Source organism: Antedon mediterranea, chromosome 9, assembly GCF_964355755.1.
Source record: "Antedon mediterranea chromosome 9, ecAntMedi1.1, whole genome shotgun sequence".
NCBI lineage: Eukaryota > Metazoa > Echinodermata > Crinoidea > Comatulida > Antedonidae > Antedon > Antedon mediterranea.
In genome coordinates this window covers 25762027-25781522 of record NC_092678.1, presented here as the reverse complement: position 1 = coordinate 25781522, position 19496 = coordinate 25762027, and the positions used below count along the sequence as shown (strand labels likewise).

Here is a 19496-nt window from a genome sequence, read left to right as displayed (position 1 = left end):
TTGGTTCTTGTCTGATTTAATGGAATCGTATTATTTACAACAAATGGTCTCATTTCATGCGTAGGAAATCTTGTGCACATTTGGTGTGTGAATATAGTGGACGGACGTAAGGATATTAAGGAGTGCAAGTATTTGAATGTCATCTACATCAAGTATGCAGTTCTTGAGACGTTCTCTTGAATGGCTGCCCTCAACTTCTAGTCTTTCCATGCAATTTTGGCCGGCTCTGGTATTCATGCAATTTCAGCTGAGCATCTATCATTCTGACTGTCCTAACAATCCAGATATTTTAACATGCTCTTTGTTCCTTGACTTTATTTTGTATACAAAGCCATCTAACCATAAACCTAGCATTGCCTTAACTAATTCATGCTGGTGCTCTGACAGACCTAACTATATTTGTTTTCATAACATTATCATAACAAACAAGTCTTCTTATTTCTACATGCAGTGAAACTGTTGTTGTAAATAAACTGATCTTTTAAATTAGCTAAATAAAAACTACAATTTTGAGTACATTAACCTAAATGATTACAGTCATTTTCTGATACACTTTTATAACAATAACAAATAATGCGTATCTAATATAATTTTAGAAATGAAGTACATTATTTATTTCTATAATTTTATATACATACCTGGAATCTTAAGTCCCAAATCGCATTGGTTTCCAACGTGCGAGACCGGTGAAGCATGACGAGGCTTCACTAGCGTCTCGGTTACCATTTCACCTTCTTTACCGTGAACTTTAACCTTAAATGGACTTCCTGTAAAAAAACGGTGACAAAAATGACTATTAATATTTTGTCTGCTTTTAATTACTATCAATACATAGGACTAGGAAGGTCAGACTTGTTGACCCCGCTTGACCCCTGACCCTTACTTACCTGGTACATGTTGGTCAGCATATTTAACATTTAGTATATAATTGCCAGGTTCATGCGGTTTGTATGTTACAATACAAGTACCGTCTCCATTATCTTCACAATTGATTTCAGTTTTGCTGGGACCTTCAATTGATACGCCAAGACCACCAAATCCTGTTGAAATAATTAAGCATGTACTTAAGATCCTGAAGTATGTTATTGAGGTATCAACAATCAACAGAAGCATTCAATGATAACAATTAAGTAGCTACTTAATCTGTACAATATAAACAGTGTTTGTTATTGATCACACAGCCACTACTTAAAGTAAGCCTTCTAGTTCCCTAATAATCAATTTGATGAAGCATCCAATGATAACATTAAGCAGTTACTTACCAGCCTTTGATGTATCCACCTTGAACTCCGCGATCTCTCCAGCATCGCCTTCTGCGATTCCAAGACCAGACACCTTGACTTTAGAAGCATCTCCGACTTCTTGAGATCCCACGATGATTTTGAAAGGACTATTGGCAATGTGTCGGCCAAACTTCTTGACCGTTACCACATGCTCACCTACTTCTTTTGGTGTGAATGTGATACCTAGAAATTAAACAAGAAATAATAATGACAAATACAACAATAATAGAAATAATAATGATAATGATGTCGACACTTGCAATTGTTATGTTGTCCGCTTATCTCGTTCTTTATTATGCTAATTATTGCTTCATTTAAATAAAACTGTGTATATATCGAAACACATAACTTTAAGACTGTCTGCATTTTCATTAAATGCCTTATGATATTAATTGTTGACAATCCACTACAAAATAAAGTTATAATTTACCTATATTCTGGTTTGGTAGTCGTTTAAGTTGGCAAGGTTCTTCAAGGCCAGATGGCATTTTGATACTGGCAGTTAGTAGGCTAAGATCAGACTCATTTATTTTGAGTGGTACATCACTGCATGTACCCACAGACATAGAAGCACCAGTCTTATCTACAAAAAGAAAGTAACAACATATTTAAGTTCTCTAAATAAAAGACAAGCTCAAGGAAACACACTTTTGGAAATCTATTAAACAGAACTAAACTTGTTGCAGCATCAATTATTAAATGTACCTATACTGAAATATTTTAATTTTAACTTGATAGAAGACATTTGGCACTAGCACTTAAACTATTGCAAAGTAAAAATCTTACTTACCAACAATTTTAGCTGTGAATGGACTTCCGGGAACATGTTTATCAGCAAATTTAACAGTGAGGGCGTAATCACCAGGTTTAAGAGGGAAGTAAGTGACATCACAAGTTCCATCTTTGTTGTCTTTGCATTTAATCTCTGCTTTTGACGGCCCTTCAACTGCCAAAGCAACTCCACCTGGTCCAGCATCCTTGGTGTTAATGGTGAAGTTACACGAGTCTCCACAGATTCCATGGGTCAAACCAGGTCCATATGCAGTAGCTTGACCACTCTTAATTTCATCCACATGAAATTGGAATGGGCTTCCTGTGTCCGAAAGAAGTAAAAGTTAGGAATTATGGTATATGAAAGTGACAACATGTGTTGATGTAGATATAATAAACCTGGAATATCATATTAATTTTTTGTTGAGGCCAACTGGGAGACTTTACCTGGGATAAATTGGTTGTTATATTTGATTGTTAGCTGATGAAGACCAGTTTCTGTTGGAGCATATTTGACTGTGATTGTACCATCTTTATTTTCTGTAATTTGTGGCTTGTGTTTCTTGCCCGACGGTGTTGTAACCTCACCTACAGAAATAAAAACAATTAAATAATTTATTCAAGCAATTACAATACTTAGTTTGGACATGGTATTACAATTTTAAATTATGTACAACTCCATAATTATGCACAACCAAAAAGTAATAAAACATATGTTTCATGTCTAGGTTGACGTTTATTGGTCAATCAAAGTGTAAGTGTAGTTTGTTTCAATTTCTATCAAACAGAAAAATCATTTTATTAAATCAAGAATTTTCAATTCAGAGACATCCATCATCTACACGTTGGTTTATGCTCGCTATCAAGCGGTATTTGAGTTTGAAAGTATGCTATTAAATCTCTCATTACTGCCATATATTAAGTACCAGTTATCACAAATTGTCCTCATAAATCTTCCTTAAAAAAACATATAAATCGTTATCAGTAAGTTTGTCTTAATACCGTGTATATGTCCGGAACCAGCTCCGGAGACTGGAATGACCAGGTCAAATGGACGGCATTCCTGCGGCATCGCTGCGGCTGAATCAACACCTTCGACTTGGAATGGAACGATCTCTTCTTCTGGCGGTCCTTCAGCAGCCTATAAAATCATAACAATTTTAAAGATTAAGACTAAAGTGATACACGCATCTGTAAAAAAAAACTGTAAATATCCCTTTAACACATAAGATAGTATAATGATGTTGTTGATAGGTATGATAGTAAACGGAGCCAAGAGAGGAATTTGAGCAGCTTGACAATAAGGTTTAGCTTTCACAGTCAAGAAATCCTTACCAGGTGCAAAATAGTACTCAAGTTTATGATGTAATAACACCACATGCGTCAACTAAAGTGTTCCTCTAAGACTGATTTGGGGGATAAATTTGTTTCTACAGATAATAAACATTAAAAGCATTAAATTAAACATTAATTTGATGGAGAAATGTTTAATTAAGTAATATCTGTAAACTAGCAAACAAATCTTTTTTCTTTACATACAGTATATTTTATTTTGCAAATGGTGTGATAACATCAACATTTAAAAACATTTTTCATAAAGGTTGGCAATCCAAACGATTGATAAAGGAGACTAACTTAGTAATAAAGATTCCAACAATTAGAAGCAACAGAGAAGTCAGTTTACAATATCAGCAACTTTACTGACCGCTGGTAGCCTCTGCTAAGTTGCCCCAGTTTTATGGGACATCTAACATTAGGGGGTAACAGCCAAAACAATCTACTGCCAGGTTAGAGGGATCGCTGTAAAAACAGACCAAAGAAATTTCATGCGAGCTATGGCATCAATTTTGGACAGTTGTCTGACCATTTGTTATATATTGCTGACCAGTTGCTAGGACCAACTTGTGAGCATAACAAAATACCTTTTGGATGACTGCATTGTGTACATATCTACCATATCAATAAACCATTCAAGTAGTTTCAATAAACAATGTTAACTTATGATTGATAATATCAATACGCAGTTTGTTTTGTTAAATTTAAAGGCCCAATTTTGAATACAATTGTCAAAGGAAAATGAAAGAAATTCCCCAAATGAATCATTGAAGAGACATCTAAAAACTAAATAAGGTTTTGTTTTTCTGTACTTAATTAATATATTTGGTATTATATTAAGTTCTTCCTTAAGTATTTTCTATGTTTCTTGGAACTATGAAATATATTCACAACATTAGCAGAGATTATGTAATGTACGTCACTGCAATGTAAAAATAAATAAGTTGGCCGAGTACAAGAAATATGAACTGAAATTCATAATTCCAATTATGTTGTTGACGTTTGCAATCATTCTATATTTAGAATGTAGCCTGAAGCGTGGCTGGTTTAGCTATAAAAAGCAGCATAATATCCTACAGTTATTGTGGACACAAACATTAGTAACATGAGTGTCAATGAAGACATACAATGTCCGCAATTGAAAGGCGACAAATTAACATTCCACAGACAAACCGTAGGTAGAGTGTAAATGAACTTCATATCAATTAAATGTGGAGAAGGCAGGGATATATGTAAACAAGCAATCAAAATATTTTCAACTTAAAAATGAAAACCATAGGATAGATAGAAGTAATTGCACTTTAAGAACAGACAACTAATTTACATAATAACTCACAATGGGTCTTTGTGTTCTTAATAGAACTAGTCTCAGGTTTAAAATTTAAAAGCAGTTTAATTAAAACTAAATGAATAAACTGAATAGGTATTTGCAGACAACACACAGTAACAATTACGGCACAGATTCTAAGTCTTTTCACCTGGACCAGTGAAACTGATACACTACAAGTCGCTTGCCACTGTAACATAATATATTGAGGCTAATGCACAGAGCATGATGCGGCTATACTAACAAATTCCAAAGCTGTTTTAGAATTAAGTAATTAGTTGAGGAAGGGACCCCAATGTGATGATGATAGTAATGTATGATAAATGGTTGACTTACATTGTGACCTCATGATTTGTAGCGTGACCCGATGGCTTAGGCCATAAGATTTATTGACAGAAATTACAACTATTCATCTATTATTATTTCAATACAGCATACAACTAGACCATCGATTCTATCCTACACAAATTCTATGCAACAAATCTCAAATTAACCCATTCATTCATTCATTCATTCATTAAGGCAGATATCAAATTTGATTGATATAGATTTCATTCTTAAGGCACCCTAGGAATGAGCCGAAAATAGACAAAAATACGACCATCTTTTGGTGGGTATCATTTACAGAGTAACCATGAATGCATAATGGGAACAAATTTTAATTTCAAATTCAAATTAAAAAAGAATTACACTGGAATATTAAAAACTACTAGAACAAAATAACAACCAGAATAAAATACTAGCTATAGTAACTAGATATCCAACAGTCTCATTATGCTAAACAATCTGAATAGCTTTGGTTACTCAAAGCTAAAAGTACAGTACTATAAATATAAAGGTAGTCTGCTCTTAAAAACTAAAAAGTAAACAATATACAACATGTGTTGACAACATTAAGTAGCTGTCAGCAGAGACCATTAAAATGACTACAGATGTACACACGTATCCATTAATACAACGTGACGTGTATTTATAGAAATGTTTGGATTAAAAAAATGCACTACAATCTTTTAATTTTGATTACTTATTTGACTGACATTGAACCCAGTATAAATAAATAACAAATAAATAAATGTAATTATTTGGGTGAAAATCTATTGCAATTTAATTTTCCAATCTTTAAGAAAACTTTGTATTGTAATTTACAGTAATGTTAAACAGGAAAGAGGGTAGAAATCGGAAGCTAAAATGTTAATGTTAAAATTTAAAGCATTATATTTCGCACTACATTAAAAAAAAAATTACATAAATTCTAAAAAGACTAAAACATAAAAAACATAAAAAGATGATTTTAAAAAGTAATTCTATCTTGTATCACATAAGCATAAATTATCTTACCTGTCAAAATAAACAAATTATTGTTCAATTGTTTTTAAGATTTGGTTAATAATCTCTCACTTATCCGTAATAAAATGTCCACAACAATGAAATCCGTTGACAAGTTTTAAAATCTTGTGGGCAAATCTTCAACAAGAATAAATTCCAATAAATTACCCAGAAAAGAGACAGGACTTGACCTGGCACCACACCTGCATGGCGTTTTTTCGGATGAAGGTTTCGAACGATGAGACAAGATCCAACCAATAAACAGAGAAAGTCAATTCTATGACATCATCGCTAACTGCTTGCTTACTTGTCAAGCCAAATATGTCCTATGTCTTTTCATAGCAGGTAAGGGCATACACAAGTTCTGTTGTAACGCTATACTACCACGGTATTTCATTAATGCTAAGGAGTTATTTATCACAAAAAAACTTCAATTAAATAACCCCTAATATATAATGGAACAGTCCCAATAAAAAACTTTCAGTTTGTTGAAAATAACCAGTTGCATAACTAATAATAAATGATAGTAGACAAAGCGGTAAAAATTGGTGACTATAAATCACGGGGCGTTTTGTTTGTAACGGTAAAGATCCTGAAGTACTTCGTGATCTTACGGCCTGCATGCACAAGCTAAAAATAACCATGGTTAATTAATAGTCCAGCATTTGTGCAATGTCCTGATATCCTAATTATAGACATTTATAAGTAGGATCATTACTGCATGGGGACTAGATTTTGTTCCAACATAAATCATCATGGAATTGTAGGTCAAATTAAAGACCGCTTACAATTACATCCCAACAATTAAAAATATCACCTCAACTGTAATTGAAAGAGGTCAACATTTGGTATAATATCACTATATAAGTTAAAGAGCACTGTGTTTTTAGGAAAATTTAATTACATCATTGTAATTATGTTTACAAGAGCTATGGCTTAGCTATAACTAATTATAAATGAAGTCCAGTACTTGGGAAATTTCAGGAAACAAATGGGAGGATAGTTATTCAGGTTGTAACTTAGCAACCAATGATTGACATAATTATCTTATCAGATTGTCAATTATAATTGTGGAGATACCATCAATTAGTCACCTGTACCAGGTTATCTGTCAATCTAAACGTCAATCATGTTTATTTAAAATTAAACGCTTGATTGATCATTATTGACAAATTAATAAACACAATAATAACTAAGATACACATTCATATAAGTACTTTGTTTTCATCATACAATGCATAATCAAACAATAATAAACATTAAAAAAAACATAATAGTTGAGATTAAATTTGAGAAGTTTAGCCCCCTACTGGTTGTAATGACTGGAAGATGATGTAGTTAGCATATCAGTTTACACCCTGACTATGTCGTGCTTTCATCAGCCCCTGGCGGCCTAGCTCCATAGTTCTAGGCTTGTAGCCTTAAATGGTGGTGTAGTATAGTCATCCTGGACATAGCTCAAATGCCAAAATGTGTTTAAAAGACTCTAATAGCCAATGGAATGCCAGCAGTATAGAGTTAGCGGTTTTAAAGGGGAAATTCCGGAAGCAGTTAACTGGTACCGTACCTGGCCTGTTAAAACCTACGGTTGCTTTAGCGGGTGGCGCTAATCAAACAAGTAATAGACTGTAATTTAATTTGATTGAAGTTTAACAAGTTGTTTTAATTAAGGTTAATTTGACAAAGTTTATGTTACATATTAAGTTTATTGTTCAACAAATTACATGCATATTTACAACCCTCTGTGATGGAGTAACCAGCCGGTGGGTCAAAGTTTTATTTTAAACTGTGGTTATTCCTTGCCTTCTCAGATTGTGTATATTTGTATTTTTTTGCTAATAAAGAAAAAAATTTGCAAGGAAAGTAAAATTTTGAATTTATTAACTTTATCTGATCCTTCATCATTATATCTTGTGATTTACCTTTCCAGGTACCAATACTAGCATACGATTTTCTGTATAAATTTGTGTGGCTGCTATCTACAAAAGGCTACTCAATATCCATAGTCATAAAAACATATACATATCTAAGAACATAAATCACTAAGAGGAGTTTATAAATTCATAAGCGCTGAAAATAAAACAGAGAGGGCAGAGATCCCTATAAGGTTTGCGACACAACGATAATTGGAGACGCACAGTTATTGAAAGAGATGTTGACGGACGACAGACTTAATGATGGTTCACCACTACTAATTTCAAGAAAGAATTTCAATCTGTCACGGTTAATTTACACATTAGGAGTATGATAACCCTAGACTACTAGTACCTTGTTTACACCTATTAAGAGGTGAGTGTGGTAGGAGGGAGTAATGCTAACAAGCACACTGCTGTTAAACTAATAACAATTATTTGACAACGCATTTCTGGTTTGTTTTGCCTGCTGATGTAAGAATATAATATTATTGTTCATTGCTCAGCAGCAGTTAAATATCAAAGAATTAAGTTTATTATAAAATTGATTTCACATCACTCGCTCATATTATAAAGGTAAAAGCAAAACATTTTGTGCTAAAATATATTATAACAATCCAGCATCATTTTGAAAAAATTTGACATTTGTTCAAAATCGTAATGCTATTCGTTATTCAACTAGACATCTCAGAAAACTAAACATTAGTAATGCTATTCGTTATTCAACTAGACAGCTCAGCAAACTAAACATTAGTAATGCTACTCGTTATTCAACTAGACAGCTCAGCAAACTAAACATTAGTAATGCTATTCGTTATTCAACTAGACAGCTCGGCAAACTAAACATTAGTAATGCTATTCGTTATTCAACTAGACAGCTCAGCAAACTAAATATTAGTAATGCTATTCGTTACTCAACTAGACAGCTCAGCAAACTAAACATTATTCTAAGTTCATTAAATCAATGTTCATTTTTTTTATCACTTTCTTAGAAAAACAAATTTTGTGTACTGGAGGCACGTGCCAGGGGCTTTGACTCGACTTAAACAAACTTTGACCAATTAAAGATTAATCGGTACTTAATTAAGGTGTTGATTATGACACAGATCAGGTTAATATAATGTCAAGACACTGGAACCTAATACATCAGACATATCCCTATGGACAACCAAGATGTTACACAACTACCATATATGGAGAGAGGTGTAGTATACAAGCTTTTGTACTATCATTGTTGTTTTGATGTTGTATTCATGGACTAAACTTACAATTTGATTTGGTTGAAACAAATGAATTGAATAATTTTGATAATTTGTATTGAATATTGTAATTAATAATTTCTTTTTTTATAATACTAAAAATATTGACTGAAATAAATTAAGGATGTTGTATTCATGAACTAACTTAAAATTACATACACAAAATACAACCTTGATATAATTAATAATTATTTTTTTTATGATACAAAAAATAATTACTGAAACAAATTAAGGGCATATTAGACTGGATTATTAATTAGTTCTTCACTACTAAAGTTGCATACTCATTTTAGTTCCATTAAAGTCCGCTATAACAACTCCATAAATCTAGTTAATTCATTAATGTAGTTTTACATATCAACTTAAAAGCAATTTGACACAATTTATGTGTATGAATTACATTCGGTTTCATTCAACATGAATTAATGTTATAATAGTAGTACATGCACAGCACATTAATGTATTGATGCTACTTAACTAAATTACATTTGCACTGACAAATATGAATGTTTTATTTATGTCATTTATTGTATTTTGTTTAATGCGTACTACATTGCAGGGCATTCTTTATTCAATTAATAATATCAATTTCATTAAAACAAAAGATTTAAGACTTACCCCGACAGACAATGGGCCTCCTGTAATTGGCATACCGCCAAACTTCATGTCCAAGTTGTATCGTCCAGGCATTGGACATGTCCAGACGATGTCAAAGGTACCGTCTCCGTTATCGATGACTTGGACATCTTCAATTTCCGCATCATCTGGTCCTACGATGGCGCAAGTGACCATTCCACGTCCAGCATCTTCCGAGTTGATCTTGATAACTGTTTCTTCTTCTACTACTACAGTCTTTGTGATCGTCTCTCCTATTAAAATATTCAAGTCTTGATAAACATTTTGATTTCAACCACATTATTATTATAAACTTTGGTAATATTTCTTTAATTTAATCAAACCAGCCAACAATGATAAATCATGATAATCAACTGATGTTGGTTGAAAATCGGTCTTTCAGAATGAAAGTACAGAAATAAACTGTTCGGGGTTTAGGACAAATAACCCAAAGAAATATTACCAGTAAAACAAAACAAGCCTGATATGCATTTAGTGCAAACATCTCAACAAAACCACTACATTTACCAACTAAAAAGTTTCAAATACATTGCATTATTAGCAATATGTAAAAACATAAAACGCAAACTCCAGGAAATAATAATAATAATATTTAATATTTTAAAATTTAACAAGTCATCAGAAATGTGCAATTATTAATGAAAATAAAATGTATTATACAATCATGCAACAAGCAAATACAAGTGTACAATTGACTTTTGTCTTTTCCAATCTTAGATTCATTTAGCTACCAAGTCCCAAATTGGCACGAACAAATTAAGTGAGTCACCGTCAATTTTTAGCTACAATGCAATCAATAACTTTAAATGCAGCAGCAAGCGTATCCTAGATTGCATGCATATGTTTACCTGACACAAACAAACCAAGCAGTCTGCCTTTGTTGGCGAAAACTAAACCAACTACATAAAAACAAATTGCGTTTATAGCGGTTTTAAACATTTATATATTAGGAGTGAAGAACAAGCATGAAATTATAGTAATGAATAATGAACATAAAAAAAGTAAATATTTAAAATGTTAAATCATAAATGAAAGTTAGAAAACAAAAAGTTATAAGAAAGTTTGTGAATGATTAAAAACAAGTAATTATGTACTTAAACAAGACCAAATAAGGATATCAAAATTGGATGCATATGATTGGGTAATTAATTCAAAGAAGACAATTGGTTGTAATCAATCATGTGACATGCAGAGGGAAAACATTATCTAGCCAATCCTCCCCAAAATTAAATTGTTCTTCAGGATTTAATAACATTATGATACACAATTTACAAATTTGGATTTAAAAAATTTAATTTATATAGTTAACAATAAAAAACACATCAACCAACATAAATCTTGCAAAATGATTAAAGTTAAGAGGGGAGGATGGCAAAGGTTTTCACACCCCTTACTTGTGGTAGTTGTACGTGTGGTGGTAGTACGTGTAGTAGTTGTGCTCTCAGAGCTAACGCTTTGGCGTCGCACAGGTATCTCATATGGACCACTTTGTACACCTGGTGTGGTGGTAGAGTGCAAGAGAAAGATAGCAGAATTTTACTAAAGCTATACAACAAAGCTCTGTCTACACTATCAAACTAGTTTGACAAAAAAAGTGTGATGTGCCCAAATATGGTAGTGATATGACATCATCATATCCATCATGTCCATATATGGGCACATCACATTTTTTTGTCACATAAAGTTTGATAATGTAGACAAGGCTTAATGATTATATAAAGAGGAGAATATTGGAAAGTACTAATTTTAAGTACAATAGGTATATGATTATACCATGGATGAATTAGGATTATACTGTATAATAATGACATACAACACTGGTTTATCTAGATGTAATTTAAACATGGACATCTAACTGTTGTATGCACTTCTCTACAATATTCTCCTCTCTCTACATACAGTACTACTATAATATATATATTGCACAATATACAATATACATAAGCTATTTATATGAATATTCCAAGCATAGTTGATGAAGCAGTGGGTGACGTGTACAAAACCATTTCTTACCATTTTTAACTGGAATATCAAGGCCACCGCTTTTACATCCTGTTTGTGATTGATAATGGTTTTGAAGGAAGAAACATTTGTTAATGGTTCATGCACAAATGTAGTCATAATCAAATATAAGAATTAGCATTGTGAATATAGGACTTAATTCAATAAATTGTTGCATTGTTTAATTTTAAATAATAAATTACACATTATCATACTAATACATTGCGTAGTGCTTCAAGACGGGTGTCGTGACGGGTGTCGTGACGGTGAATGTGGGTGCTAATGATGGCCAGTTTAGCACTTTCAATTGTTTTACAGAGTCACCTACTGGTCACAGCTCCTACTGGCTATGTGGATTCAAGTTGACAGTATATCGTAATTCTAGTCAGGTTGCCGAAAGTTTGCGACCAGGCTATTGCACTTAAAAATGATGTACATATCTACTGGTTACAGCTCCTGTTAGCTCGCCTTGCCAAGGGTTCAGGGCAACATAATTATATTATTCTGCTAATGGCTATTCCACTTTTGGGACAGCAATAGAAATGTAATGCAATGATGACTTACCCACAATGCGACACTTAGAAGCATCACCGGTTGGTGACACAGCTACATTGAATGGTGCTCCTGGTACCTTGTTACCACCAAAGGTGATGAGGATGGTGTAGGGACCAATATCTTTTGGTGTGTAGGAAACTGAATAGGTACCATCACCATTGTCAACAATGGTTGGTTTTACTGGCTTGCCATTAGGATCCTAAACAATACAAAATTTACATTACAGGTGGCAGCACCTTTCTATGCATACAACTCATTTCATTTATTTCGTCAATTAAAACATGATAAAACAAAACAAATAAACAAAACCCAAGACGGCGACAGGATTAAACAGAAGCAAACTTAATTGCTGTACAAATTCTTTCCCCCATCAAGGGTCACATATAATAGATCCTCTCTCTTTACAGAGAATCTTAATATCAGTTCATTTTTAATGAAACGGGTGATCCCCTTTAAAGATTGTAAATAAATAAAACAAAACAAAATTCACATTACAGGTTGTTGCACCTTTTTATGCATACGACTTCTCTTAACAGCGGATCTTAATATCAGTTCTTTTAAATGAAACGGGTGATCACCTTTAAAGATGGTAAATAAATAAATAAAAAGCTCTGCATGTTAATGTGTAATAAAACGGATGTATACTTACAACAATAGATATAGCTAATGGGGCTTCACCTGCATCTGAGGTGTCAATGACAAACTCCACAGGGAAGCTAGCCAACACCCCTGTAGGCTGAACACCAGCTCCTCCTACTTTCACTTTGCTAGCATCAAATTGAGGTAGCACTTTGGTGTTGAATGGGCTGCAAGAAATGATAGATTCATTGTACAATAGCATATCCAGAACTGACAAGTAGATCGTATCTATCTCTGTATGTGCAGCAGTATCAATAGTTTTAAGCTTTATGCGACAACAAATGTGATGTGCCCATTATGGACATAATTATGCCATTTCATTACTATATTTGGACATATCACTATCATATTTGGGCACATTACATTTTTTGTTGGTCAAACTAGTATGATAGTGTGGACAGAGCTTAATGCGACAGCAGTAAATGACATGATAAAAAATTAAATGCATTATGAGAAACATAATCTAGTGAAAAATAATGAATAAATGTTTTGGTTGTTATTTAAACTAACCTTCCAGGAACATGCTTTCCAGCATATTTAACTTCTACAGCACATTTACATCCCTCATTCTTAGGAACGTAGCTACAATCAAATGTACCATCCTGGTTATCACACACCTGAGCATTCTCTTTAGGAGCTGAAACAAACACTGACATTAGTAACAGGTATACTTAATATTTTACCTAAAATTTGAACCATTTCTTAACATTTATTGGTAATATTTTGCAACATCATTGATAATTGATTAGGGAGCCCAAGAGCCTGTTCATGTTGAGTTATTTAACCTGCTAAGTTGGTTCCTTCCAACCAAAATCAGCGCTCATGAACCAACTGACCTGATTAAAATAAGTTTTAACTGGCCCTTTTATATCAGATAAAGAATTAAATGTACAACCAATAATACACAACATAATAAACAATATGCTATTCTAAACAGTAGGTGCAAACATAATATTCAGGACCTTTGATATCAACATGCACATTCAGACTTATTATATACTTAATACATATTAAGTATAAATTTACCTCTTTCTGGTAAGATGGTGCATTCCAAAGGTGCTTGGCCTGCTTTAGTGGTATCAACATGGAAGGGTGCTGGGATGTTGGCACGCACACCAGTTGGGCTAACACCAGGACCACTTACTACCACCTTTGATGGGTCAACTACATCCTTAATAACAGGCTTGAATGGACTTCCTAATTTACAAAACACAAATATTTAAAAACAATTAAACTAATGATGTTTGGAAAATGACAATTCCTAATAAGTTTCTGTATAGCCTAATTCAAATGTTGAGGCAGATAAAGTACCTGGAATAGGAGCATCAGCAAAGGTAACGTGTACGTCATATTCTCCTGGTTTTGTTGGCATGTACTCAACTGTACAGCTACCATCATTGTTATCAACACATTTCATCTCTGCCTCGCAAGGACCTTCAATTGCTATTCCTAGGCCACCTTGACCAGCTCCTTTGGTTTCAATTGTAAACGTAGCTGGCTTGTCGGTCAATCCAGTCTCCAGACCTGGTCCGTAGGCCTTCACCTTGCTTGGATCACATCCTTTCTTTGAACCAATGTTGTATGGAGACTTTCCAACTGGTTTCCCGGCAACCTTCACATCCAGTTTGTGAGGGCCTTCTTCCACGGGTGTGTATTCAGCTTTATAGGTGCCATCTTTGTTATCAGTGATGACAGGTTTAATTGGAGTTCCACTGGGTGATTGCAGAGTACAGTCAATAAGATCCTTCAACTGGTTGGCCTGTGGTCCAACTGGCTTTGCATTGACTGTGAATTCAGTTGGGCAGCCTACAAACACCTCTGTATATTGTAATAAAACACAACATTAGTTGACAATAATGATGATGTCAAAATGGTGTGTTGATAACATTTTGTTTTAGTGAAGAGTACATTCAACATTCAAGTCAATATTTTATGCATTAAACATTAATATTCTACAACAGATTTTGGAAAGTTTGAACATGTATTACTATAATTGATTACCATGTCAATTCAGCCAATCAACAATGTCTTTTTACTAATGTCATAAATATGCAACATGCAAAATGAATATTCATGATGTTAATTCATCTGATTGGTTAGACTGGATTAGGTCACATGGTATGAATGGATTTACATTAAACATGCATATAGACAGATTACACAGAATCATGATTGGGGAAATAAGCTAATACATTAATGGTGGTACTACACAATTGATTAAGTATTTTAAATTTTTACAGATGCATTTTATGGTTAAATAGATATTTGGTGGAACACTTGTGTCATAAACAATATGAAAAATGAATTATTAATGTGTGTTTGAAACAAAAATGAAATTAGGCTATAACAAAAACAAAATTATGATTAATAAACAAAAAATTTCAAAATTAAATATGTTATAAGCATGATAAGCTGTGGATATGTGTTGCAGCATTGGTTTTACTTTGAGGCTTGCCAGAATAATTTATTCCTTCCAGCAAAGGCAGCCTGCTTTGCTATTTTTGTTTGGTGTGTTATAGCTGGGAGAACCATTGCAATAGGATAGCTTTAAAGTTTAACTGTACAGTCACAAGTGTAACAGTACAAGTTAAAGGGACAGTTCTGATTAAAATGTGCAGCGTGTTTATTGGGAGGCAAGAGGGTGGGGTGTGCTGGTAAAACAATTGGTACTTCAGTGCAGTGTGCAAAACATTGAATAAAATGTAGCTATGTGTTGCTTTGTGTGATCCTTCACCAATAAGCATTAGAGAATAGTAGAATATAGAGATAGAGTTGAGAAGACATGGTGTTTAGTCAGGCATGACAATATCATACGTGTACTTTACCCGGTTCAACACCGTGGCCGTATACATCCACGTCACTAACATCAAGTGGAGATCCAACTTTAGATTTGCGTGGAAAATTCGGAATAGATTGGTCGCCAAATTTGACATCTAAATCAACTGGACCTTCTTCTGTTGGCACATATGTGACGTCGTATGTTCCATCGCCGTTGTCTTTGACGTCGACATCGAGTGGTTTACCGTCTGGTCCGACGGCGTTACATTCAACTGGAAGAACTCTTTCAGCAGTTAAAGAATCCTCAAGCACTGGGAAATCATCAAGAGGACTTAGTTTTCGTGAAAGAGTTGGTTTTTGTTTACCCGCTGAGATTGGTTCTTCCGTTACTGGTTTATCGTCGTCGTCCCATTTGTGTGAAAACTGTTTAGGTTTCATTTGGGTAGATTCAATTAAGTCTTCAGCCACTGCTTTATCTTTATCGTTTAGTGGAGAACTGGAATGAGGGGTGTGAAAGTCATTAAAGGGATCTTCTCCGATGCCGTTCTCTTTTCCTGGAGCGGATCGCGCCGGCAAAACTCTGTCCATTTTTACTGGATCTTCATTCACCGCATTAGGCTCATTTGGCCATTGAATTGAAAACTCTCCAGGTCCTTTTTTGGTCGCACCAATCATTGGTTCGTTAACTTCTAAATCATCTCCGTTGAGTGGTCCATAGGATGACTCTTCGGGAGATAACTTCTGTGCTTTGATTGGTGGTTCTCCGGCATCACGCGCATCCACTTTGAAAGTGCATGGGCACGTGGCAAAAGTCTTGGCTGGTTCTAGACCAGGGCCATGTGCTTTCACCTTTGAGGGATCAAACACTTTTGCATCAAATGGTGATCCTGGAATGTGTTTGTCGGCGTAGAGTACATTGATCTTGTAAGTTCCAATAGAATTTGGGGTGTACGTTACCTTGCAGGTTCCGTCACCATTATCATCGCACTTAATCACCGCCTCTGTTGGTCCTTCTACGGTCAAGTTTAAGCCTCCAATACCAGCCTTTCTGGTATCAATACTAAAGCGAGCAGGTTCGTTGATTGGACCACCCTTTAGTCCTTTTCCTTTAGCTATTACTTTACCAGCGTCTGTCTTAGGTTGGACTATGAAAGCTTGTCTTGTTAGTGGAACGTCTGCGTATGTTAGACCAACAACATGCTGGCCTTCTTCTTCTGGTGTGAATTTTACAGCGTGACCTCGAGGTGTTTGCGTTATTGTTATTGGCAACTTCCTGCCGGATGGGCTTGTCATTTCACCCTCAAGATCCCCTGGACCAGCTGGGGCAGTATTCACCATAAATGTATGTTCTTTTCCTACTTGTATTGCTATGTATTATAAAAAAAAAATCACACAAAAATTAACATGCAGAAAAAACAACATAATTAATGTCAAAGAATAACATTAGAAACACAAACACATTCTGAGTTAGATGTCATGAATTAGGATTTCAAAATTTGGATCTCAAAATGATTATCATGCTTTACTGGACTACAGTAACACAGCAAATGTCACACACGCATCCATTTTGTCATGGTATCCATAGAAACTGCCTGCAGCCATATTGTTTACAGAAGGAAAGAGTTCAAAGTTAGACAATATTTTGTAAACAAACAACACTTCAGAATTTTAGTTTAATAAAATTCATAAAAGAGAACACTCCAAATACAGATTCAAGTTACACATAATAAAAGACATTAATTATTCAAATATTTTTAAATAAAATTTATATTTCCAATGTAATAATTCAAAACAATTACAATATTGTACAAAATATTTAAACTAGCATACTATAAAAACAATACTTACGTTCTTGAAGTCCGTCGATTGTAATCTTACTAACATCTACTGTAGGTACAACAAGGACACTGATTGGACTCAATGGGATCTCCTTGCCCTTAAACTTGACCTCTACAATGTAGTTGCCCGGCTTCTGTGGTGTGTAGTGAACCGTGTAAGTGCCATCCTTGTTGTCAATAACATCGCATTTGATCGGTGTTTCTGTGTTAGCATTTACACCCTTAGCAGACGTGCATTTTACTTGGATCGGTCCTAAAATAACAATACAAACATAGTTGTTATGATTTCAAAATGACAGCCATGTCTCTTAAGAAGGCGGCTACAAGAACAGTAACAGATTTCAAATTAACGTAAACTGTTTTATTTTCTAAATGTACCTTTTCCTGCTTCTTCACAATCAACAGTAAACTCAGTTGGTTCTTTTGACTTCACATTGCCGCTTTCCAGGCCAGGTCCATACAGCTTAACACCACCAGCACCTGCTCCAATTGTAATCTATACAAGAAAAATTATTAGAAACTGTTCGGATACATACACATAACTGGGGCCCGCACTAGAAGCAAAAGCTTGTCTCATGACTGCCCCTACAATACATATATGTATAATACATGAAAAGAAAAATAAATCAATAAACAATAAAATAAATATAGATAGAGATAAAATATTGAGCATAACAAAGTTATGTTGTTTAAATGGCTAATAGGTAGCGCTTTACAGATTTATTTAATACTAAAGATACAGAAAGTTTTATTTTAACAGGGAAATCAATGTACGAAATGACTTACCCTGAAAGGACTCTTGGGGATGGACACTTTGCCCCATGTGACAGACACAGTGTGTTTGAGTGGGTTGGTGGGTGTGTAGCTCACGGTCCATGTTCCGTTCTTATTGTCACGCACGATTGGTTCAACTTTGTTACCGAGCTGATCGAATATCATAATCTCAAGTTCCGCTCTTCCGCATCCTGGAGCACGAGCGTCAACTGTAAACTCGGTCTTCTCGTTCATTACGTGACCTTCGGGTTGTATACCGGGTCCCGAAGCAGTGACCTACGGGTACACATGAATGTAATTAGTGTTATTTAGAGATCAATTCAATGCAACATGCCATGTTTCTAATACAGGTAAGGTAAACGGCGCCCCTGCCTTAATTTATTTAGAGATCACTGCAATGTGCCATGTTTCTACCAACTACAATATAATTTTAAATAATGCTGTATTGTCCCTACCTTTCCGGCATCAAAGTCATTAGTGTCCGGTGTAATCTTTGCCATATATGGACTGTTTTCAATGTCTTCCTCATCAAATGTGACATGGATGGCATATTCTCCAGGGACTTTTGGGTAGTAGGTGACCTCGCATGACCCATCTCCATTATCTACGCACTGGATTTCAGCCTCAGAAGGCCCCTCAATGGCAAAACCTAAAAGTTGATAAAAAATGTTCATAACTGTTACAAAATTGTGACAATGTGATGCGAGACAGGAAGGAGGGTGAGGTATTTGGTTTATGATCTTCTCTTCTTTCATGTCTCAAGCTTTGAACAATTAAGCATAAACCATTGAACCCAGAAATGAAATTCCCAATCGGTACCTCTCAAGACAGTCAGGAGATAAATAGGTGAATTCAATACAACTTTATTAGGCCATCAATCAAACCAGATTGAATAACATTCTCATAACTTGTTTTTGGCGTGTGGGCGTTGGTTAGGGATAAAGATACAGACGCCATGAATCATCTTTTTGCTACTAGCATTTTACCAAGTAAAGTACATACAGCCAAAAGGAACATGATATGGGCTGGGTTCTTATTATAGGTGACACCATTGTGAAACA

The 19496-nt window shown here is 34.5% G+C and overlaps 1 protein-coding gene across 5 annotated transcripts in view; it reads right to left on the bottom strand.

Moving 5' to 3' along the window:
• The window catches only part of LOC140058618 (filamin-C-like), a 48658-nt gene that overhangs the window by 5281 nt on the left and 23881 nt on the right, over positions 1–19496 (bottom strand). For 2 of the 5 annotated variants that reach the window (XM_072104301.1, XM_072104302.1), the window contains exons 11-29: positions 18891–19084; positions 18448–18711; positions 18040–18157; positions 17672–17914; positions 15871–17190; positions 14357–14863; positions 14072–14242; positions 13556–13682; positions 13056–13212; positions 12416–12605; positions 11245–11346; positions 9833–10083; positions 3057–3195; positions 2502–2642; positions 2074–2376; positions 1714–1866; positions 1263–1466; positions 888–1040; positions 639–767 (exon numbers count right to left, since the gene is read on the bottom strand). In XM_072104301.1, coding sequence (XP_071960402.1) covers positions 639–767; positions 888–1040; positions 1263–1466; positions 1714–1866; positions 2074–2376; positions 2502–2642; positions 3057–3195; positions 9833–10083; positions 11245–11346; positions 12416–12605; positions 13056–13212; positions 13556–13682; positions 14072–14242; positions 14357–14863; positions 15871–17190; positions 17672–17914; positions 18040–18157; positions 18448–18711; positions 18891–19084 — 4866 coding nt within the window. Of the gene's footprint in view, positions 1–638; positions 768–887; positions 1041–1262; positions 1467–1713; positions 1867–2073; positions 2377–2501; positions 2643–3056; positions 3196–9832; positions 10084–11244; positions 11347–11863; positions 11903–12415; positions 12606–13055; positions 13213–13555; positions 13683–14071; positions 14243–14356; positions 14864–15870; positions 17191–17671; positions 17915–18039; positions 18158–18447; positions 18712–18890; positions 19085–19496 lie in introns of all 5 variants that reach the window. The other 3 variants (XM_072104303.1, XM_072104304.1, XM_072104305.1) reach the window with 3 other exon arrangements.